Here is a 20,796-nt window from a genome sequence, read left to right on the forward strand (position 1 = left end):
ACCAACCAATGTTCCTTATTGATAGTACATTAGTTGTAGTTGTTCGCTGGTAACAAGCTATACTTTTTCATCTCCTGCAGAATTTGCATTTTCTATAAAATACAGTGTTGATCTAAACAGCAACACATTAATAATGTTAGCTAGCATATACACTACCAGTCAAAAGTTTGGACACACTTTACCATTTAATTTAATGAGAAGGTGTGTTCAAATTATACTGTGTATATATATATTTGGTTTGGATTCTTACTTGCTGGTTTTAACTGTAAATGTGTCAGATTCATTGTGTGTTTGAGCTTAAGGTGTGGGTGCTGTGAATGTGTTTTTCTAAGGGCTCCATTTTGAAATCATAAACAGTATTATCTCACACACAATTTACAGATCAGTCCAATAGAATGGTCAATGGTGTTCAAAAAGAATGAAAAGGGGTAAATCCCTATCATCCCTAGGTTGCATGCTTTTTGTTTCAGGTGTAAGAGTGAACTGAGTATAACTTTTATTTTTTGTAATTTGATTAAACTGCTCTCTTAAGCCTGTGAAGCCTATTTAAAGTCAGATAGCTGTAACTATGCCTAACTGTGGATTTCTTATTTTGCCCTGTAGGTGGTGGCATTTCTTCATACTTTGCTGCTTTGTGAGAAGCTTGACTTCACTACTGCACTGGTGGTCTGCCCCCTGAACACTGTCCTTAATTGGCTCAATGAGTTTGAGAAGTGGCAAGAAGGAATGAAGGATGATGAAAGTTTAGAGGTGCTGAGTTGCGTTTGTAACCTTTCAATATGTTCTTATTTGACCCTGGCCTGGCATTTACCTTTTCTGCTTGTGCATTTATTCACACCATAGATTTTTATTTATTATTATTTTTTTTTTAAGATGTCTGCAATATGTATTGACTTTGGATATAATTATTAGGTGACTGAGCTGGCCACAGTAAAGAGGCCACAAGAACGAGCATATGCCCTCCAGCGATGGCAAGAGATGGGCGGCGTTATGATCATCGGCTACGAGATGTACCGAAACCTGACACAGGGGAGGAACATCAAGAGCAAGAAGCTCAAAGAGATCTTTCAGAAAACATTGGTAGATCCAGGTACAGTGATGGCTTCATACATTCTAAGTGTTTGAACAAAAAACAATGTGATATTTTTTTAATTCTTAAGTTTCTGCCACTTTCACATTTGCTGTCTCAATAAATGTTTTGTTTGCAGAGAGGCTTTAGTCTGAACAGTCATATCCTATTTAATCAAACTTTTAGATTATGTTGTTGGTCCACCATACAAAATATTGTGGTGCTAATGAGAAAGAAAGATGGACAGCTTTGAAGGAGGTGTTTAGTCTGTGAAGTAATGATTTATAAAAGCAAACCTACAAGGGCACATGCTGTCAGAAATAATAAGGATAGTATATAGAATAACATAAAACTTCTTACAGTGTCTTGATATTTCAAGGGTGATTTTTTTTTTTTTTTCCTCACTCGTCTCCAGCTGTTCTCCCACCTGTCTTAAGCTTTTCTTTTTTCCCTGATCACACACAACAGGCCCAGACTTGGTGATCTGTGATGAAGGCCACATTCTGAAGAATGAGGCGTCTGCTGTGTCCAAAGCGATGAACTCCATCAGGACGAGGAGGAGGGTTGTGCTGACTGGAACACCTCTGCAAAACAACCTTGTTGAATGTGAGCCCCCCCCCCCCTGTTACACATAGATACCTTTAGACCAAGATTTTGTCTGGTTGTGTGTACCTAAAATGCGGGGTCTTTGTCTACTCACCAGACCACTGCATGGTGAACTTCATCAAGGAAAACCTGCTTGGATCCATAAAGGAGTTTAGAAACCGCTTTATTAACCCCATCCAAAACGGACAGTGTGCCGATTCCACACTACACGATGTCCGGATCATGAAGAAAAGAGCCCATATCCTTTACGAGATGCTGGCTGGCTGTGTACAGGTAAAAAAAAAAAAAAAAAAAAAAAAGGCCAAAATGCTACTTAGGTTCTTCCTAATCTTCTGCCCTTCATGGACTAAAGAGAGTGATTTATTTCTGCTACCCACAGAGGAAGGATTACACAGCCCTCACCAAGTTCCTGCCTCCCAAACATGAGTACGTGTTGTCGATTAGAGTGACTCCAATCCAGTGCAAACTCTACAGATATTACCTGGAGCACTTCACAGGTGGGAATCATTCTATAATTAATTGTGTAATTCTGTAAGTTTTTGTTGCACTGGGAGTTGAGTGTCATTGTCACTTTGCTTGCATGTTTTAAACTATTAAGATCTTTTTGGGTGTCGGGAACAGCAGAGCTCATACAGGGATTTAGCCTTAGTCATAGACCAGAAGACAATTCAGTTGAGAATTCCACTAGAAAACATGCATAGTCAAGGACCAGCCAAAACCCTGCTGCAAGAGTCTTGTTTCTCTTGAAAGTGCTTTCTTGACTGGATGTCATTTACTCAGACAAGGTTTTTAGATAAATGGAAAGGCATTTGTGGCCTCTCACGGTTTCATGCTGCATTGTTAAGTCGTTTAGTGGACTTTCCTCTTCGTGTGTGTGTGTGTGTGTGTGTGTGTGTGTGTGTTTTAAGAGTGGCAGCTGGCACAGTGCCGCAGGGTTTAAGCCCGGTTTCCCACGTCTCCCTAATGAAGAGCTCTGGGAGAGAGGGGGAGGGGGGCGGGGCAGTGTAAAAGGGGGAAACTTGGGGGCATAAGGGGAAGAGAAAGAAAATTTTAGGGAGGGGAGCGGCTATAGGATTTTACACCAAAAGTGAAAACAAAGACCAGGAGAGTTGGTATGTAAGAAGAGGAGGGATGGGGGTGTTTAGTAGTGTGTGCTGTGGTTCATTAGGCTGGGTTGTCCATAGGGCACTGTGCTGATGTTGTGACTGTGGCTCCAGGTCTCCACAGTGGTGTCTTTGGATCAAAGACCACCAGTCAGTTTGCAGAGTGTGATTGGCCACAAATGTCCCCTCATTTTGCTGCTGCTTATGCAGAACCCACTGTAACTTTTGACCTCCTGGGGTCAGTGCAGTCCAACATGCAAAGCAGGTACAACAGTATGTTTTAGTAGTTGTCCCTCACTTAAATCATGAAGATAGAGTAGTTCTCTCAGGAAAAAAAAAAAGGTGACTCTGACTTAGTTTGATAATGTTTTTTGTGATTAACAAAAAATAAGTTTGTCAATGATCAAGTACATACAGACAAATGTGGGGAACACATTTGTCTGTATGTATGAAGCGGTGGAGGGCATGTTGTGCACATCCATCTTCATTCTCACACTCTTTCCCTTGCGTGCAGGTGTGGGGAATGCATTGGAGGGGGGCCGGGGACGCGCGGGGACCAAACTCTTCCAGGATTTCCAGATGCTCAGCAGAATCTGGACCCATCCCTGGTGCCTTCAGCTGGACTACATCAGTAAAGAAAACAGGGTAGGGCTGTGGAAGACCAGACTAAACCACACTAAACATGAACTCAGAAATTGGGAATACAATAGTATAAGTCATGCACACTGGGAAAACAATAGAAACAGTGCTGACAGGTCACTCACCAGGGGAGAACAACACAGAAATGTTTCCTTGTCCATAATCCATCTCTGTTGGGTTGACAGATGTCACCACACAGTTGAGATTTATGTGATTGTACTCTTGCAGGGTTTCTTTGACGAGGACAGTATGGACGAGTTCATTGCTTCAGAAACTGAAGAATCCTCCATGAGTCTGACTTCTGAGGATGAGAAGATTAAAAAGTAAAATCACATTGACTTCCCTTTTTCGTTGTGCATTTAAGCAGAAATGCCCTGATTTTACATCCCTTCTTTATTCCATCTGTTCTTCTTGTTGATCCCATTTCTTCCACCGACAGGAAAAAAAAGCAAGGAAAAGGAAAAAAGAAGGGATCTGATGACTCGGACAGTGATGATGTGGAGGTCATCAAGGAGTGGAATACCAGCTCCCGAGGCAGAAATGGGGAGGGTCGAAACAGAGCAGAGTCTGTAGATGAGCGTATGTCTGGTGTATTTACTTCACGTTATGGGGCATTACAGGGAGTGGGCTGAGTGCTGCAGGACCAGAACTGCGTGTCTGGGGGAAAAACAAGTGCTGCAGTGCTGCTATTCACTGCTTTATTCCATGTTATTATCAAGCTTAGTCTTGTAGTAGGCAGCCTGAATTATATCAACACTCTTTTTGCTCCTAGATTGTCTGGAAAAATAGGGCCAGAAGGTGGGCAAAATTTCAGAGTCTAGTTTTAGATGGGAACAATAAACAATGTTTTAAAGTCTGAATGAAATACTCGACTACATTTGCTTGGCTTAAACCGGTAAATGGCAAAGTAGTTTAATTCTGTATTCATTAAAGACACCATTTACCCAGATACCTGTTGTCTGGTCAAAAGCAAAACAAAAACTTAGTTAAAAACTGGGTTGGCTTTGGAATGCTTTTGAGGTTGCTGTGTTATAGACATTGTATTATTACATCTGTAATGTTAGGAAATGTTATTATGGTTGTCATATTAAAATACATGAGTTGATTAGCACAAAAGCAATCTAAGTGGCATTCCTGTGTCGGCAATTAACATCTGCTGCTTTAGTGTAGAAGAGAAACATGTAATACTGGAGCTCGGTGTTGGAAGCGTGATGTCCTTCTTGCAGCTTGTTGTCTTGAAACTGCACTGGCTGCATGACAGCAAATCTGTGACTTTGTATCACAAACAGCCCGGCCCTCTGGCTCAGCACCGGGGAGTCCAACTGCTGATTGGCACAGGGAGTTTGTCACTGAGGCTGACGCTGAGATATTGGAGCACTCTGGAAAGATGGTGCTCCTTTTTGAGATCCTGCGCCTGGCAGAGGAAGTAGACGATAAAGTGTAAGTTTGTCTGTATCCCTGGGGGAAACATAAACTGGTTGACGTGTGACTTTAAAATGATTGGATTGATCACAGATTGATATATGGCTGTGGTAAAATGACACTTGTAATGTATCCTCAGGTTGGTGTTCAGTCAGTCTCTTATTTCCCTGGACCTGATTGAGGATTTCCTGGAACTGTCTTGTAGAGCAAAAGATGAAGAAAAACCTTCTCCATACAAAGGTACATTGTTTTGTCTTTTTCAAGAGGTTCTCAATATACACACCAGATTAGTGACAAATTAAAGGAAAATAAAGAATAAAGGTGCCTCCACAGAGATGTGGTGTCTGTTACAAAAGAACAGTTAACCTCCTCTCAGGCTCTGTGAAATGTAAAAAGAAATACTGAGCTGTTCCAGATGGTTTGGGCTTTTTAGTGGGTTTGTAGTGCACAAACCCCTCTTCACAAAGATGAATGCACAGAGATAAAGTCAGAGGAGTCAACTATCACCATATTCTTGATAAGTGGGCAAATGCATGTTCCAAGAGACGAGCACAGGCCTGGGTGCTTGACCCCATACAGTGAGGAGATCTGGAGACTCTGTGAGGTTGTAGGGGCCATTTTGCTAAAATGGTTTGGGTCCAGATGAACACTTTTCCATTATACAGTTTTAGCACTCCTAAGCTCTGCTACTCTACTTGGTTTCGGTCAGCCTCCATTACAATTAAGGATCACCTCAACGTGGGTGGTGTCGTCATAGCACAGCAGCACCAAACTGTCATGAAGATCCAGACCAAAGCCGCCCTCTTACCAACGCCCAAAATTTCAAGGTCAGGAGTAGAGCGGGAGTCTGGAATGGGGGTCTAAAGACTCTAAAACTGTAAAAAAAAAAAGGTCACTGCCAGTTTTTAAAGATGGCGGGTTTGATTCCTGTGTTGGACACGGTCGGACATCATGACTTTTCCAGTGATGTCACTCCCTGACTAGTCAGTGACCTGCAGTCACATGATGTCACATTTTAGTATCGGCTCTCTTGGAACCTCAGCCAAGGAGGCACTTAAAAAAAAAAAGTACCTGCTACCAGGTACTATCCCCTAATGGAAAACTCCCCACCGTTGGAGGTAGGGGTCACTGGAAATGGATACGTCTGTGTAATCACCTTTATCCTATGGTAAAACATTTCTATCTCGATGGAAGATGTCACTTCAGGATGACAAAGTCCCCATCCATAGATCATAAAGGCTCACTGAATAGTTGGACCAAATAAGGGAATATATACGTGTTCTACCCACCAGTAAAGTATCAGAAATTTGTGAATCAGTTCCAACGTGCATTGGAGCTGTTGTGGCGCAACATGGTGGCCCAACACCTTACTGAGACACTACTCTGTTCATTTGTCATATGTAGGTGACATGCCTGTAAACCTTACCCCACTGAAAATTTTTTTTTTTGCATATGATCGTTTTTTTTTTTTTTTTATTATTACTATAATTAAAGGCTGCACTGTAGGCTAGAATTGACCAAGCAATGTTTAATACAAGTAAGCAGCTGAGTTATAGAGCCCGAGAAGCAAAGTTTTGAGGTTAACTTTTGTTTTTTTACACTGTAGACCTTGAAATGGTTAAATTGTGTGTGGGTTATAAAACATGTTAACATTAGCTCTGGAAAGGACATAAGGATATGCAACATGTATTCCTGTACATGCTGGTGCTGCTTTTTGCTCTTAAACACACACACACGTACAAGCTGCCGCTGGTGTAAGGTCATGTTTCTAATTAAACTTGAGCAGCTGTTTTTACTTTCATTTTGAAAATGATTAGACCTTGACTTTATATTCCACAAAAAATGTTTGCTCAAGGGTTTGTAATTTGTAATGAAAAGATCACAGTGCTCTAATTGGAAACATACTAAAATGTTGGTTATGAAGGCTGGTAGGGGGTTGGCCATCTTGAAGGCTAAACACAATTGGCCTCTAACCAACACAGCCATGTATCTGCTGTCTGCTAATACCCAAACTGAGCCTTATTGGCAAGAAACAGCCAAGTTGATGGTAAAGTGTGTTTTTGAAGGTTTTTGTAGAGCATAGATAGTGATGATGAATTATTAAAGCTGGTTTCTTTACTGTGAAGGTGAAGGCAAGTGGTTCAGGAACATTGACTACTATCGCCTGGATGGCTCCACCAGTGCCACCACCAGGAAGAAGTGGGCTGAAGAGTTTAATGACACCAGTAACATAAGGTAATGTGACTTCATTATGTTGACTAGTGCACAGCAACAATGGGATGTAACCTTTCCAGACACTTGAAACTATAATACTAGTGCTCAAATTTGAGAGGTATTTTAGTGCAGCATAAAGCAAAAAGCTGCACAAGGTGTTAATTGCTCAGTCCTTGTTTACTCTCTTCCACTTTTATATTTTCCCAGAGGTCGTTTGTTCCTCATCTCAACACGCGCAGGCTCGCTTGGTATCAACCTGGTGGCAGCCAACAGGGTCATTATCTTTGACGCCTCTTGGAATCCCTCCTACGACATCCAGAGCATCTTTAGGGTCTACCGCTTTGGCCAGCTTAAGACCGTCTATGTCTACAGGTTCCTGGCACAGGTGAGCTGGACAGGCTGTTCTGTGTATTTCTATGGATGTTGATTGTTAACGTTGTCAGAAAGCTGAACAGATACTTAAAATCTGAATCATCTTACCAGCCAAACTTTCTGCAGCTCGATTATTATATCTCATGTTTTCCATACATCATGACACCTGGAAATAGTGTAATTAATGAACAACCCTACACAGCATTAGTAATTACATCTCACTTGCTATCATCAAAATGAGGAAACAAAGAAAGTAGGAATTTCTAAAGCACCTAGCGGTGCCCCTGTAGTGACTCCCAGGTATTTCAGTGACCCTTGATTGGAACATTAAGGTACGAAAAAGTAATACCCCCAAAAGTTTACACCAATGACATGTCTGCTTAATAAGGACACTGCTTCTTCTTTGCTTTCCGCTCATTTTCTTCTCACCTTTTCAGGGCACAATGGAGGAGAAGATTTATGAGCGGCAGGTAACCAAACAGTCTTTGTCATTCCGGGTGGTGGACCAGCAGCAAATTGAAAGGCACTTTACAATGAACGAGCTGGCTGAGCTTTATACCTTTGAGCCGGAATTGCTGGATGATCCATCGGGGAAGAAGAGCAAGAGAGCCACACCTATGCTTCCCAAGGTAAGCATGCATATGTGTATGTCATATATGTATTTTGATTGTTTAAATGTGTTTTGGTGCTGGACAAGGCATCCTTCAGAAATTAAATTTGGGACAAATCAGTTGTGTAATTGGGCTTTGACAAACCACTGACTGAGATTTCATGGTTTTCTTTAGACTTATCCCCAAAGGAAATGCACAAAAGCAAGCTGAAACCTATTAACAGTAGTAAAATTGTCTTTTTTCTTCAACGAGCACAAATGCCAAGCTTGTTTTTCCAAACTTTCACCAAGTAGTTTGTTCTTTCTTTTGAAGTTTAGTACTTCAGTGTTCAAACAATGCCAGCTTGTATCCTGCTTGGCCTTTACAGGATTTTTCAGCTTCTTCATGTTTTCTTTCATAATCCTGCACATGCCTCTTTTCTCCTTAATGCAGGTGCTGTGTCACTATTTGGTCCCCCTGGGGTTTAATAAGAACACACAATCCTTACATGGGCCATCTAGCCCTACACAGCTGCACAGAATTTTCTGTTTACTGCTATTTACTAAATATTCTTCTCATTGCAACATTGCTGCTCCCCTGTGATAAACCTACTCTCCTCTTCCCCCTCCCCATTCCTTCCTTGCTGTCTTTTACTTATGTTGATCTTTGAATTACTCCCATCCTTTCCCGTTCCTTCCCTTTTCGCAGTCTAGGGATTTGTTCAGATCATCTTAAGTGGTTTTACCTCTTTGTTTTGGTTTGACCTGGATTACTCTGCAGAAATCTGTAAACAGAATGGATAAAAGAAACACTGTATATCCAACACGTTTGCTCTTTCACTGTAAAGTCAAGAGGTCTTTCAGTGCACATTGATGGAAAATCTGTTTTCCATTTACGCTGTCAAAAGATCTTTATCGGTATTCCTTTCATGGATATTAACAGGTAGGAGCACTGCGTGAATCCATTCGGCCAACAGCTGATATCATTGCTTTCACCTTTTATATTCCTCTAAACTTTACTTACAGGGGAACGGAGCACACTTGGAGATTTAAAGAGGAAAGATGTGTTCATTGAGCCGCGACCTGTTAGATGTGTATGATCTTTAATGAGCCCGGTGACATTTATGTGACACTGTATTAAAGACAGAGAGGCTGACAAGCTCTTTAGCAAGCCGACCTGTTTTGGCCAGGGGGTGAACTATGATGTGGCGGCAGGACTGCAGTATTACGGAAGGAATTTGCCGTCTGGAATGATGTGAAGATGAGTCAGACGCCCTCCATCACTTTCAGCCAACAGCTCTGCACAAAAGGAGAGAATAATTCGAGCCACAGCAGAAGGACTTTTGTGCTTCTTTTCAACTCTTCAATCTGAGAAGTGGTCTTTTCTCAGCCAGAGAGGGCATATTGCTTTAAAGCTCAGGTCATGCCACAAGAACCTTAGTTGGATGTGATTTTGTCTCATTTTTATGTAAAGGGGGAAACTTAGGAGTCATCTTTTCTCTGACCCACCTAGGTTAAACCTCTCTCTCTGTCCTTTACCTGCTTATTTCTGACCTCCCTCACCTCGTATCCTATCTTCGTTTCCACTTCCCTCCCCCTTGTCTGTATCGATGTCCCCACTCCCTTACCCTACTTACCACTGCTCTAACTTGGCTTCTCCCTGCCATCTTCGCAACCATCTGTTGCCCTGACTCACCACTCTGCCTCCGAATGTTCAAAGCGAGCTCAGTAAAGTTGTTTTTCTTTTTCACCCTCTGGCCGCCCCTGCACGATGAAGGGTCATTATTTAAACCCGTCTTTTAAAGATGTGTCCGTGTTCTTCAGAGAAACTAATTGAAGACAAAAGAAGCAGGCGCACTTCCCCCTAATGACAAAGAAGGTCTTCACAACCCAGACATGAGATTTTGACTCCCCAACCCTCCCCCCGATCTGTTTCCTGCTCATCACACTTTTCACCATCAAACATGCGGCCGCTTAAACAAAGGACAGCACAAATGCTTTTATACGACCCCATGCCATGTTCTCTGCTGCACTGTACGATGCAAGGCTGGCAGGCTGTGGGCATACCTCAATGAATGTGCTCTCAGCAGGTGATGGCTGCAGTGGCCATTACGCTCCATCAGGTACACTGAAGACAGGAGCAGACTGGATCAATCAGCCATACCATGTTTGTCTCATTAGGGCTAGGAAGTCGCTTTAAAGGAGCATTCTCCCTCAAATACATTTTAAAGAGTATATATCATCACTAAGTCCTGATCAGTGGCTTACAGGAGTTATTTTATGCTGAAAGTGTTGTAAATCAACTGTACCCACCCTCAGACTTCTGTTTATTTAAACTTGTAGACTTTCCAGAACACTTTTTGCCAGCTTTCAGAAAACATGCCTGAGCTTGTTGGATTTGCAGGCTGAGAGAAAACTGACAGTAACAGCAAGAGACTGAATTGTTGCAAATGAGAAATGTTAAGATTAAGTGATATGACATTTTGCTCCATCTGACTGCAAGCTTTTACCCAGCCTTAACACTTTTAAATTTTAACATGGTTTTTCTCCGTAGAGCGTCCCCTGGGAAACAACCATGATTTAGCCAGGCTCTTCAATTTAAATTGAGAAACACCTTACTGCCTTTTCACACCTACACTTTGTGAACTGCTACCACAAATGTACAACCTGACTTCAGATTAATTCTGAGACAAGTATCAATCCTGCTGTATTTTGACCATCATATTCTCACTGAGCCTTCGTTAATCCCTCCTGACCTGCCCATCCAGCTCTTGTAGAATTACACCACTCTCTGCTGCTGCTAGCTGAGGCTTGTTTTTATAGGAATCTGGTGTGTTTATTGTCTTTATTTAGCCCTTTGTGACATGCATGATTTTGTTTCTTTGTTAACTGACTGACAGCTAGATAAACCCTCTGACTTTTATGCATGTCTGTGAGGGTGTAAAGACAAAGTGGTCCTGAGGGCAGGGGTGGCCTGCCAATGTCAAGCACAGCACCCATAGTTCAACTCGTTTCTGCAGAGCAACTGTTTAGAGCAGGCCGTTTGAGTTATATGTATCATTTGTGTGCAGCTGGGGGAGAGAGTTTTGACTGGCCGTGTTTAGGTATTACAAATATCTCAGCCATTTGCATTCCTTCTGTCAGGATCCTGTCTTGGCCTCTATTTGTTGCTATGGTTAACGCACCTGTGCACAGAGCCACTGTTATTACATTCAAAAACTCCTGCACAACTCATGAAACTAGTCAGACCATTGACAATCTCTGTCACCTCTTCTTTGCCACTTTAAGCCTGTTTTGTGTTTTTGTCCCCCCCCCCCCCCCCCCCCCCCCCCCCCAATGTTCTCTGCATTATTTTTTTTTCTGTGTTGCGATCCAATCCTACGTCTGGTCTCTCACCATGTCTTTGTGCCTCTCCTCCTACATACTGAATGCCTCCTGTGTGGTGTTTACATCTGTTAATTGTTGTGGCAATGACAGAAATAAAATACAATAGTGGCTTTAGATGCGTGGTTAAAGCACACACAGCATACACAACAGGCAGCCGTTCAGGTGGAGGAAATTGGGTTAACATGGTTGAGATATTCTCAGCTCGAGAAAAACAGTTCTGGCATCATGGCCACAAATCCTGGCTGCATACAACTGAGTTTTTAATGCATGTGGGTGTTTAATTGCATCAGACCTTTTACAGTTAAGCATCACCTAAAGTCTATTGGTAAAGTACGTGTGGGTGCCTGTGCCAGGTTGTAAAGTCTACGTGAGGCCCACTTATGTTGACTCCCAAGTTTTCATCTTAGAGATGTGAGAGCTGCCGAGGTTTAAAACTGCTTTACATCATTTATGGACTGTTGGTGGGTTAGCTGCTTTCATAATATATACAAGTACAGAAATTTGGCTTAAGGAGGGCAGAAATTGTTATCTCAGTGGGAAGAATGGAAGGCTGATGAAATGAAAGGTTTCACACAGTGGTAAATCTCATGCATGTTGAGTAGCTTGTTTTAATTAGTTTACAAATTCTTGCAGTCAGTGTTTTTTGCTCTGCTAAACTTTTTTTTTTTTTTTTGTTGTTTTTCGTTCAGTAGTCAGCTGGAGCCAAGAGTTCCACTTTACAGCTTTCTTTACATAACATCACATTTGATAGATGTCGTTGAGTAAAAATCATTTTTGCAAGTGCTGATGGGAATCCAAACAGCACATTATCAGACCATTATTAAGAGTGAATCTGTTTAGATTCTTCAATCTAAACTGAAGGACATATTGTCCAACTTGTTGTCAGATGTGGCCTACTGCCTCCATTAGTAGCCTACATATGAATGTCTAAACACGTGAATCCAGAATTCCTCCCAGATTTCATGCTTTAGAAATGCCCACCATGCCTGAGGGGGAGGGAGGCGGGAATACAAATTGAGTTGAGTGGGATCATTTACCTCATTCTCCCTGAGCATCTGCCCACCCAGCGCCTCTCACTTTCCCTTCTCCCCTGCAGTAAAACGATAGGCTTCACCATGTAACTCCACAAGGATGACAATAGACCAGGTCAGGTTACCTACAGTCATTAGTGCTGACCTGGGACACACACTGAGCACAGCAGGATGGAAGATGGACCGGACCACCCCAGAGCCATAGCTGGTGGGGATTTCTTGGGTATCCTGGTATGCACTGGATTCCAGCGGGAGCTTCTTTACTGTCATTCAACCTGCAGCTCCACTCATCCAGTACCAGCTCACCAGTCAGATGTGCTGTGTTAATATACTAAAACCAATGCAAATGTTATACATATAAAAAAGTCTGGTGTGCAATGGCTGTTTCAGATGACAGACAGGAAACTCACTTGGCTGTAGTTGTGATTAGGTGTGGTTCCATCCAGCAGCTTTTATTTTCGGTTTTTTAAAAAAAGGTGTTTCACTTTGCTCAGAAGGACAAAATTAAAATGTGACAAAGTGGAAATAGAAATAGTCATGACATATAAATCATGTGACTTAAATTGAAAAGGCAAAATATAGAGGGAGACCAGAACAGATCTGTGTGAAGTGATGATGGGGTGGTAACATTCTTAAATCATGAAACAGACAGTTTTCTGCCACTACTCTTTCAGCTACATCATTGTTGCACGCTGTTCTGCCATGATCTAATTGTCTCATAAGCCAACTTCTGTAATTCACCTTTATGTATTCTGGTATTCTTGAATATTTGGAAACACTCCACATCAATCTGCCTCATCTAGGAATAAATGGTAAACTGTGCAAAATATTGCAGGAGTTAACTTGTCACTTTAAGACAATGAATTTTCCAAATCCATGATGAAAACAACTTTATACCATCTTTCTCCTCCAATGGACTGGACAGCAACCAGTCACAAAGCACAGAGCTGAACACTTGTATATTATTACAAATCAACTTTCGTAGAAGAACCTCCCAGCGGCCACCTGCCAATCTTTTTCACTACTGAGTCACATTGGACTTTTGACTATATTTATAGCAGTACCAATACACTGTTAAGTACCATGGCTTTAATTTTACCTTCTCCTCATTTGTTTCGGGAGAACAAATCTCAATGAATCCTTTTATCTGGGTCAGGCCAACTGGCTCTTCTTTGCCTTTATGTCCTAATTAGAGAGCAGAGCAGTCTTTGTGCTACCACTCCAATATGTTTGGTTGTTCAGGGGTGACCTGGTAGTATCGGGATTGAATGTGATGGTTGGGACACAAAAACATGTCAACAAGCAGCATGATCGGGACCGGGGCCGGGGCCCAAGTGTTGGATGTTGATGGGTAACCAGGTGTGAAGCTCTGTCTGCTCCTACCTGTTTCAGCCACCTCATCGGTCACATTCTGCAGTTGCAGAGGCCTAAAAATACGTTCCTGTGTAGATTTCGTGCTGCTCAATTCTCCCCCCTTTGAGGGATCCGGTTTCACTCCGTCTGGACGAGTGTTTATTTTCAGTTTATCCAATACAAGCTTGGGATCATTGCTTAAGTTCATAGTTTGCTGTTTCTATTTTGTCTTTTCTCTTGATACCTTTGACATTTCTGTTAATTTTGTTTGCAACTTCACACTCGGTGTGTTCTCTCAAAGTGAGAGAGAGAAGGGCAGGGGCTTAGTGTGAAAACCCTCTGTGAATTGGCCCGTGCAGAGTTTAATGATGCAACGTTGTTTGACGTTTCTTTCCAGAATGCAATGTTCCAGTTTAATGTAAAGTTGAGACAAAGAAAAGCAAACGTACTGCAGAGAGAGTAATTTAAACCATGTTTGTGTGAGGAGATTCTGGCCCAGGTCTCTTAATTTTATTCAGGTATTGTTTTCAATAACAATGTAGTCATGGAGACTGGAGCCCTCCAAAACCTTTCATTTATTTAGTTTAGTCTTTTACATCTCTTGTTGACATCTTACACGCAAGTGCTAGATTTATTTTCTTAAATTCATGTGATGCAGGTAAGATAAAGAATCCTCTTGCCCTTGAAAGCAAAGCGATATCTGGTTTTGGTGAAAATTGCTGATTTTTGTTTTTTTTTTGTTTTTTTTGCATTGTGAGGGTTATTGGTCAACACACTAGGATTGTATGGCTCCTCGTTCAGCACCTCTCTTAAATGTCTTTTTGCCTCATTTCCTGCAGTCTCCCTTCTAGTGACAAGTGCATGATGTAAAATCTTATTGAAGCACACATCCAGAAATTGGATTTGAGCTTGTTTTCAAAGTCCCCATCGACTTAACTGAAGTCTGTTTGGCACATAAGAAGTTTATGAATATCTGGAGGCTCAGGTAAATTGTAAAAGCTACCAACAAAATAAGAGATCTGAAGAAATTAAATTAAAATATACTGCAAACAGCACACAGAACATTTCATTAGGAAACACCCTGTTTTGATCCAACAAAGCTTTACCTCTGTTCATGAGTCTTTTTTGCTTTCCACAGTGTGTAAACTCAGTTTTAATTAATAGCAGTTGGATCTTATCTGGATATGTACCAAACAGCATTTGTGGTGCTAGTTTGAATATACATTTTCCTTTGCTACTGAGGGGAGGCCAGTGCCTTCTTCAGCTCTCTCTCTCTCTCTCTCATTCTCTCTCGGTTCTCTAATGGTGAATTTAAACTCACTCTGACCCATGCTATCCTCTTCTCTGCTGTAGGATCCCATCCTGGCTGAGTTGCTGCAGAACAGTAAGGACCAGATCGTGGGTTATCACGAACACGACTCGCTGCTGGACCACAAGGAGGAAGAAGCTCTGAGCGAGGAGGATCGGAAAGCTGCCTGGGCCGAGTATGAAGCAGAGAAAAAAGTAAGCATGCAGACACACATGCATCCCACCAGCACATCCACCAGTTCCTAAATCAAAGATGCACGCATACTTAGCCTTTATGCCGGTCATTCTCCAAATCATTGGCATCATCAAAGTGCAAGGCGAGCTGAGCGAGGCCCTACTTTTGTTTGTCCTTTCAGCAATTCGAGGTAAGGAGATGACAGGGCCTCCCGCTGCTCTGGTGATGGTCATTTTGGCCCACTGTCAGGCTAGTGACCTGTTATACAAATCACAGAGGCAGTCCAAGCACTGTCAATTCTACTTAGTGTGAGTAAGTCAGTCCGCAGAGGTTTAGGGTCTTCTCCTCAGTTTTACACAGTTTGTGCCTCCCCTCCTCTACCTTCTTTCTTGTGGGACAAATCGAATCAATGGGCAATTAGTAGGATTTATTTGGAGAAATATATGGGAGGTGTTGTAAGAGCAGGAGCAGGTCTCCTCTGCCTCCCTGTGTAATCCTAGATTCTAATTCATTCTAATGATTATTTTTCCAACACACTCTCCCTCCTGTGCCCTCTGTGTGCCTTAAGCAGTTTTCCCCTCAGTGTTCCTCTGCTTTTCAAGAGAACAGAGGGTTCCCAGTCACAGGGAAACAGCGGCACCAAGGTCGAATGTGAGGATTTTAATAGCACCTCTGCACTCTGTCATACATGAAAGATGCAGAAGTCGTCATTTTCATCATAAGAAGCTGTTTAGTATCACGGTGTATTATCTGAGCTTTGTAGGAGGAACATCGGGAATGCAATGTGGCCTCTGCTAATGTCTTCACAACTTATGGGTTGGCCTGTGGTGGCCAGGAAAAGCTATGTGTATGAATATCAGATTTGCAACTCAGGAAATGGGAAAAACTGTGAGAACATGATCAGGCGCCCAAAACTAAACTGAACCCAGGAGCCCTCTGTCTCACTAGGATGACTTCAGCTTAGTACAGAGCTTTGAGAGGCTCATGTCATAAATTTATATTTCAGACGCTGACTTTTGGAAATGAAATTAAGTGAAGTCTAGATTTCGTGTCTCTGTCTGAAGTTGTATATGAAATCTGCAGAGCATCTGAGGTTGCATTTGAATTCCAAGAGGTGCTGCTGTTGAAAAGAAGTCCAAAAGGGAAGAGCATGTTCGTGTGTGTTGCGGTTGTTTTGAGATTTTGTACTGTTTAGGCCTGCACACCTGTCTGTGAGCAGGTCCAAAGACCCCCACTGTCCCCCAGCACGTGCACACGCGCACACACACACACACACACACACACACACACACACACAGAGCCCTTCACTTACATACCGGATGGCCAGATTACAGGGCAGGGGAAAGCCATCTGCAGCAGAGGCTCAATTACACACAAACATCGGCATCCTGCTGGCCTTTACTAGGAGAGGACTATTTACCTCAGGTCACTACTCTCTCTCTCACACAAAAACATGTGTTTTCAATCCTTATGGGGACTTAAAATTGACTTAAATTAATTTTCTGAAGACTAACTGGTACTTGCCTAACTTTAAACCAGGTCATCACCCTAAATTTCAAGGATCTACATATTTTGCACCACATAGACTGAGCCCCGTGTGAGTGGAAGCATGTTTTGGTCCCCACAGTGATAAGTAATACCAGGCGCACACACACTGAACTTGAGGAGCAGACGGACAGGAGGCAACTTGCTGCTCTTGCAGAGTGGAAGAAGTTACATGTGTGAAAAGATGAAAGCTTTGTTGACAACATCACTGACTGAACATAAAGTGAAGAGCTGGACCAGTCACTGTGTGAATACGGTCGACAGAAAAGTCTTTCCTCGACCACAACAATGGCATACTGCCTCTCCCATCATGCCCTTGGTGGTTCTTAACCCCTCTGTCTCTGTCTTTCATCTGTCAGGGTTTGTCCATGAGGACCAACTACCAGTCATCATATTCTCAGATGGACATGGGCACCTCCAGCTACTTCTCTTACAACGTGGCGGCTTTGGCCTCCATGTCCAACCAGCAGCTGGAGGTAAGTAATGAGCTCCACATGCCCTGCTCCTGCCCCGCACTCCTCCCTTTTCCTTCCCCCACTGCATGGCATCCCACATTCCTCATACCCCACCGCTAATTGTGACAACAGTCTAGTAGCCGACAAGGCCGGCTCTGCCCCACTCCTCCACCCAGCGATTCGTAATACTCCATGTCTGGGACAGCAGCTAGTTATACACAGTGACACATCTGACTGAGGGAAAGGATAAGAAGGTTCAAAAGTCAAATGAGTGTTAAAATACTGATTGCCATGTTTAGTTCCAATTGTGTTTAGTACAATATGAGAAATAAAGAATTTAGATTCCTCATCTGGTTAATGTAAAGTTTTTTTTGCTTCTATTTTCTGCCTTTTGTGGCTTTTGGGAGTATTTTTACTCATGTAGTAAATATAAGTGCCAAAACTCAACAAAGCGCTAAAACAATGTTAAACTACAGTTTTTGCAGAGTGATTATTCTTTGTGGGTTTATCACAATGAGCAATACTTTTTGACTTTGCTAATTGTTGTTGATGTCAATAATATCAGCTGATACAGGTTTAAAGACCATACATATGCTACATGAAGACCAGCAGGAAATATTTTCCATGAATACCCACAGTTATGTATCTTCTTGACTTTATTTTTTCTATTTTCTCCACTTGTGTTCAGGACCTTATAAACCAGGGTCGAAAGAAAGTCATTGAAGCAACAAATGCATTGAAGACTTTAGCCCGGGAGTCGCTGGAGGATAGCATCGCCATAGTAGTGAGTGTCAAAACTTCAGTCAGTGCAGATTATTTTACTGTTCGTCAAAAGAAGCCACTGACATGTATGAACTGTTACAGTGGAAGGAGAACCCGTCGCTTACAGAGAATCAGGTCCAGTCTATGGCTCTGGGACGACAGGCAGGCTTGGAGCTGGAGATCAAGCGCAGGGAAGCGATTTACAGGGACGTTCTCACCAGGCAGCAGACGGTAAGAACTGTTGTCTGAGAGCCACAGCTGCTGTGCTCTGGAGACGATATCTGCTGTCACTGTTTCACCAGAATGCCAGATTTTTCTCAGGTAGAACTGGGTCATATGAACAAACGCAACTATCACAATATATTTTAACTGCAGTAAGTTGTGACTGGTGCTTGAAGGAGATGTGTACACGTAACATAAATTAAGTTATTAGTCATTAGCAATGTGGCTGTCATGGCCAAGTTGACAGAACCATCTGGTTCACCATTGGTGGGGCAGCAGTTCTATTCATTCAATGCATAATAATGAATCTTTATGTTATTAGCTGTTAACTGTAACATTTCCAACAGCAACACTATACATGACCTCTAACATCAGCCGTGCTTGGTTGTCAACACAGGGCAGGCAGCAATGAGGCAGCAATGTAGAGTGATCAGAAAGATTATTAAATATAACTACAAACTACAATAAGTGACTAAAATGAAACAGAGACGTGCTCCATTAGTTTGAGTAATGACCAGCTGCTTTAATTTTCCGCCTTGATTTCTTCCAGTAACCTGTTTTTCATACACAGAGCATTTGCTCTGTTGTATTGAGATTAATAATTCCATAAGCCATTACATTGTGCCTCGAGGATGAATGTTGTCATATTTGGTCAATTTCTCTATGTGTCTAGAGTATTTATTGCTGTCTTCACATTCACTTGCTTTGCACGTGGGCCGTCCTTCAGGTACTTATTGAATTAGTTGTTGGTAGTTATTTAGACTGTCTGTGTTTGTGCCTGCCCAGCTGATGATGTTCGTGCAGAAGCTGATCAACAACAGGAAGGTGCAGGAGCAGCAGATGGCGCTGGCTAACCAGGCCACCTACCTGAACCAGCTGGCTCTGCAGAACGGCATAATGGGAGGCGGCGGGCTCACCCAGTTGGACCTGCTGGGGCTTTACCAGCAGCTCCATGGCCTGAGCCCGAATCAAGGCATGGGCAAGAATCCTGGGCCCTCCAAAGGCCTGTAGGTCCAAGAGAATCTTCCTCACCCCCCCACTCTGATACCTGGCTCCCAGTGGCCCAGTCCAAACAAGGCCCTGCGACAGATGCACTGCGAGACCGCTGAGGGCTCAAAGCAAACAGGAGCACCCATGGTGGTGGAGTTTTGAGACTAGGCTGCTGTCCACTGGGGCCTCACATGGAATAGACTCTCAGTCCTTTATTCTTTAGTTCACTGAGAGAAGGTGGAATATAATGTATAAATGACTGTGTGAAAAGTCTGTTAAGTTTCAACAGAAAAAAAATGTATATAGCGCGTTAATGTTATTCAAGTTCTATATCTTCATTTTTCATGTATTTAAAGACAAGTTTTACCCCTGATGCTTTTAAGCATTGTGCTGTTTTCCCCTTTTAAGGAGGGTTTCCTTATAATTTAAACTCAGTATTTTATACTGTTTTAAATGCCTAGCTAAACCAGAATGGGACCAGTGTTGTTGGTGACAGGACTCTTATCATGTGATTATTACTGCTAGTAGATTCTGCCGCCAAGTCCTGCTCTTTTTAAGAGATAAAAGAAATTAACAAATCAACAAAAAGAGAGAAAAAAAAACATGGCCTTATTCGTTTCCTAAAAAAAAACACTCTGTAAAGTTACACAATTTGTTGAGAATCTTTTCTATTAAGCTTTTAAGTGTTTACATTAGTCGTCGCTGAACATGGTAATGGAATGCTTGTGTTGTTCAAAACTGCCTGCTGGTTCCTATGACCTTTTTCTAACATCATTCTCATCGTCACGTGTTGTCTAGCATAGCACTGAGCGTCCTGTTTTATTGTTTATGTTCCACTTGTGTTAATCCCAAGCTTGGGTGAGTGATTGGGTCTCACAAAGCACAACCGTATCAGCCACGTAACCCAGGGCCCAAAAAGTTTGACTGTTTCAGGAGGGACTCAAGAGGAAGTAGCAGACTGGAAATCTTCTCAAACCTGGCTGATTTGTGTCTTCTGCTTTGTGAGAAATCCCCTCCTTGACACTAGTCTCACCAGGCCGGCACCCAGACTACCTGTACTCTTCTCTGGCACATTGTTACTTCTAAAGGCTTAAACTGGTGTAGCTGTTAAACACGAAGAATATGTACATCTATCACAGAGAGACACCAGTTGTCTCTAGTTGGCTCCTGTGTTTGCACAACGTGTATTTAATGTAGAGAAACTTTTTGCCCTTTTCTCAGAATGTTCTTATGTTAACAAATACACCGTCTTGATTTGCCATGAATCTGTTCTGCTATTATCTTGGGTAAGTATTTAATATAACATTTAATAAAGTGACCAAAAGGATGAGCAACTCCTGTGTTTTAGTCAAACAACAACCTTGCTTCTCCGCTGACAGCATTTTAGCCAAGTCGCCCTGCAAAATGGACGGCCGTTTTCAGTTGAAAAGGAAGCGTGCAGCAGAGAGGAAGAGAAAGGGGGAGGAAGAAGGACAGTCATCGCCACACATGCAGCCAAACGCTGCAACATAAGTGGCACGCTCTCCTGTAAGGGATCAGGTCAGTGAAGGGAGA

The 20,796-nt window shown here is 42.4% G+C and overlaps 1 protein-coding gene across 1 annotated transcript in view; it reads left to right on the forward strand.

Moving 5' to 3' along the window:
• Positions 1 to 20,569, forward strand: part of atrx (ATRX chromatin remodeler) — a 29,982-nt gene extending 9,413 nt beyond the window's left edge. The window contains exons 17-34 of the mRNA XM_026330725.1: positions 604 to 750; positions 913 to 1,090; positions 1,538 to 1,675; positions 1,773 to 1,948; positions 2,055 to 2,172; positions 3,293 to 3,423; positions 3,646 to 3,740; positions 3,857 to 3,996; positions 4,707 to 4,857; positions 4,979 to 5,079; positions 6,966 to 7,074; positions 7,261 to 7,438; positions 7,863 to 8,054; positions 15,139 to 15,288; positions 17,173 to 17,289; positions 17,957 to 18,052; positions 18,133 to 18,261; positions 19,039 to 20,569. Of these exons, the coding sequence (XP_026186510.1) occupies positions 604 to 750; positions 913 to 1,090; positions 1,538 to 1,675; positions 1,773 to 1,948; positions 2,055 to 2,172; positions 3,293 to 3,423; positions 3,646 to 3,740; positions 3,857 to 3,996; positions 4,707 to 4,857; positions 4,979 to 5,079; positions 6,966 to 7,074; positions 7,261 to 7,438; positions 7,863 to 8,054; positions 15,139 to 15,288; positions 17,173 to 17,289; positions 17,957 to 18,052; positions 18,133 to 18,261; positions 19,039 to 19,263 (2,571 nt within the window). The 3' untranslated portion in view covers positions 19,264 to 20,569. The remainder of the gene's footprint in view (positions 1 to 603; positions 751 to 912; positions 1,091 to 1,537; positions 1,676 to 1,772; positions 1,949 to 2,054; positions 2,173 to 3,292; positions 3,424 to 3,645; positions 3,741 to 3,856; positions 3,997 to 4,706; positions 4,858 to 4,978; positions 5,080 to 6,965; positions 7,075 to 7,260; positions 7,439 to 7,862; positions 8,055 to 15,138; positions 15,289 to 17,172; positions 17,290 to 17,956; positions 18,053 to 18,132; positions 18,262 to 19,038) is intronic.
• The last annotated feature ends 227 nt before the right edge of the window (positions 20,570 to 20,796 follow it).

The sequence above is a fragment of the Mastacembelus armatus genome, chromosome 10 (assembly GCF_900324485.2).
Source record: "Mastacembelus armatus chromosome 10, fMasArm1.2, whole genome shotgun sequence".
Taxonomy (NCBI): Eukaryota; Metazoa; Chordata; class Actinopteri; order Synbranchiformes; family Mastacembelidae; genus Mastacembelus; species Mastacembelus armatus.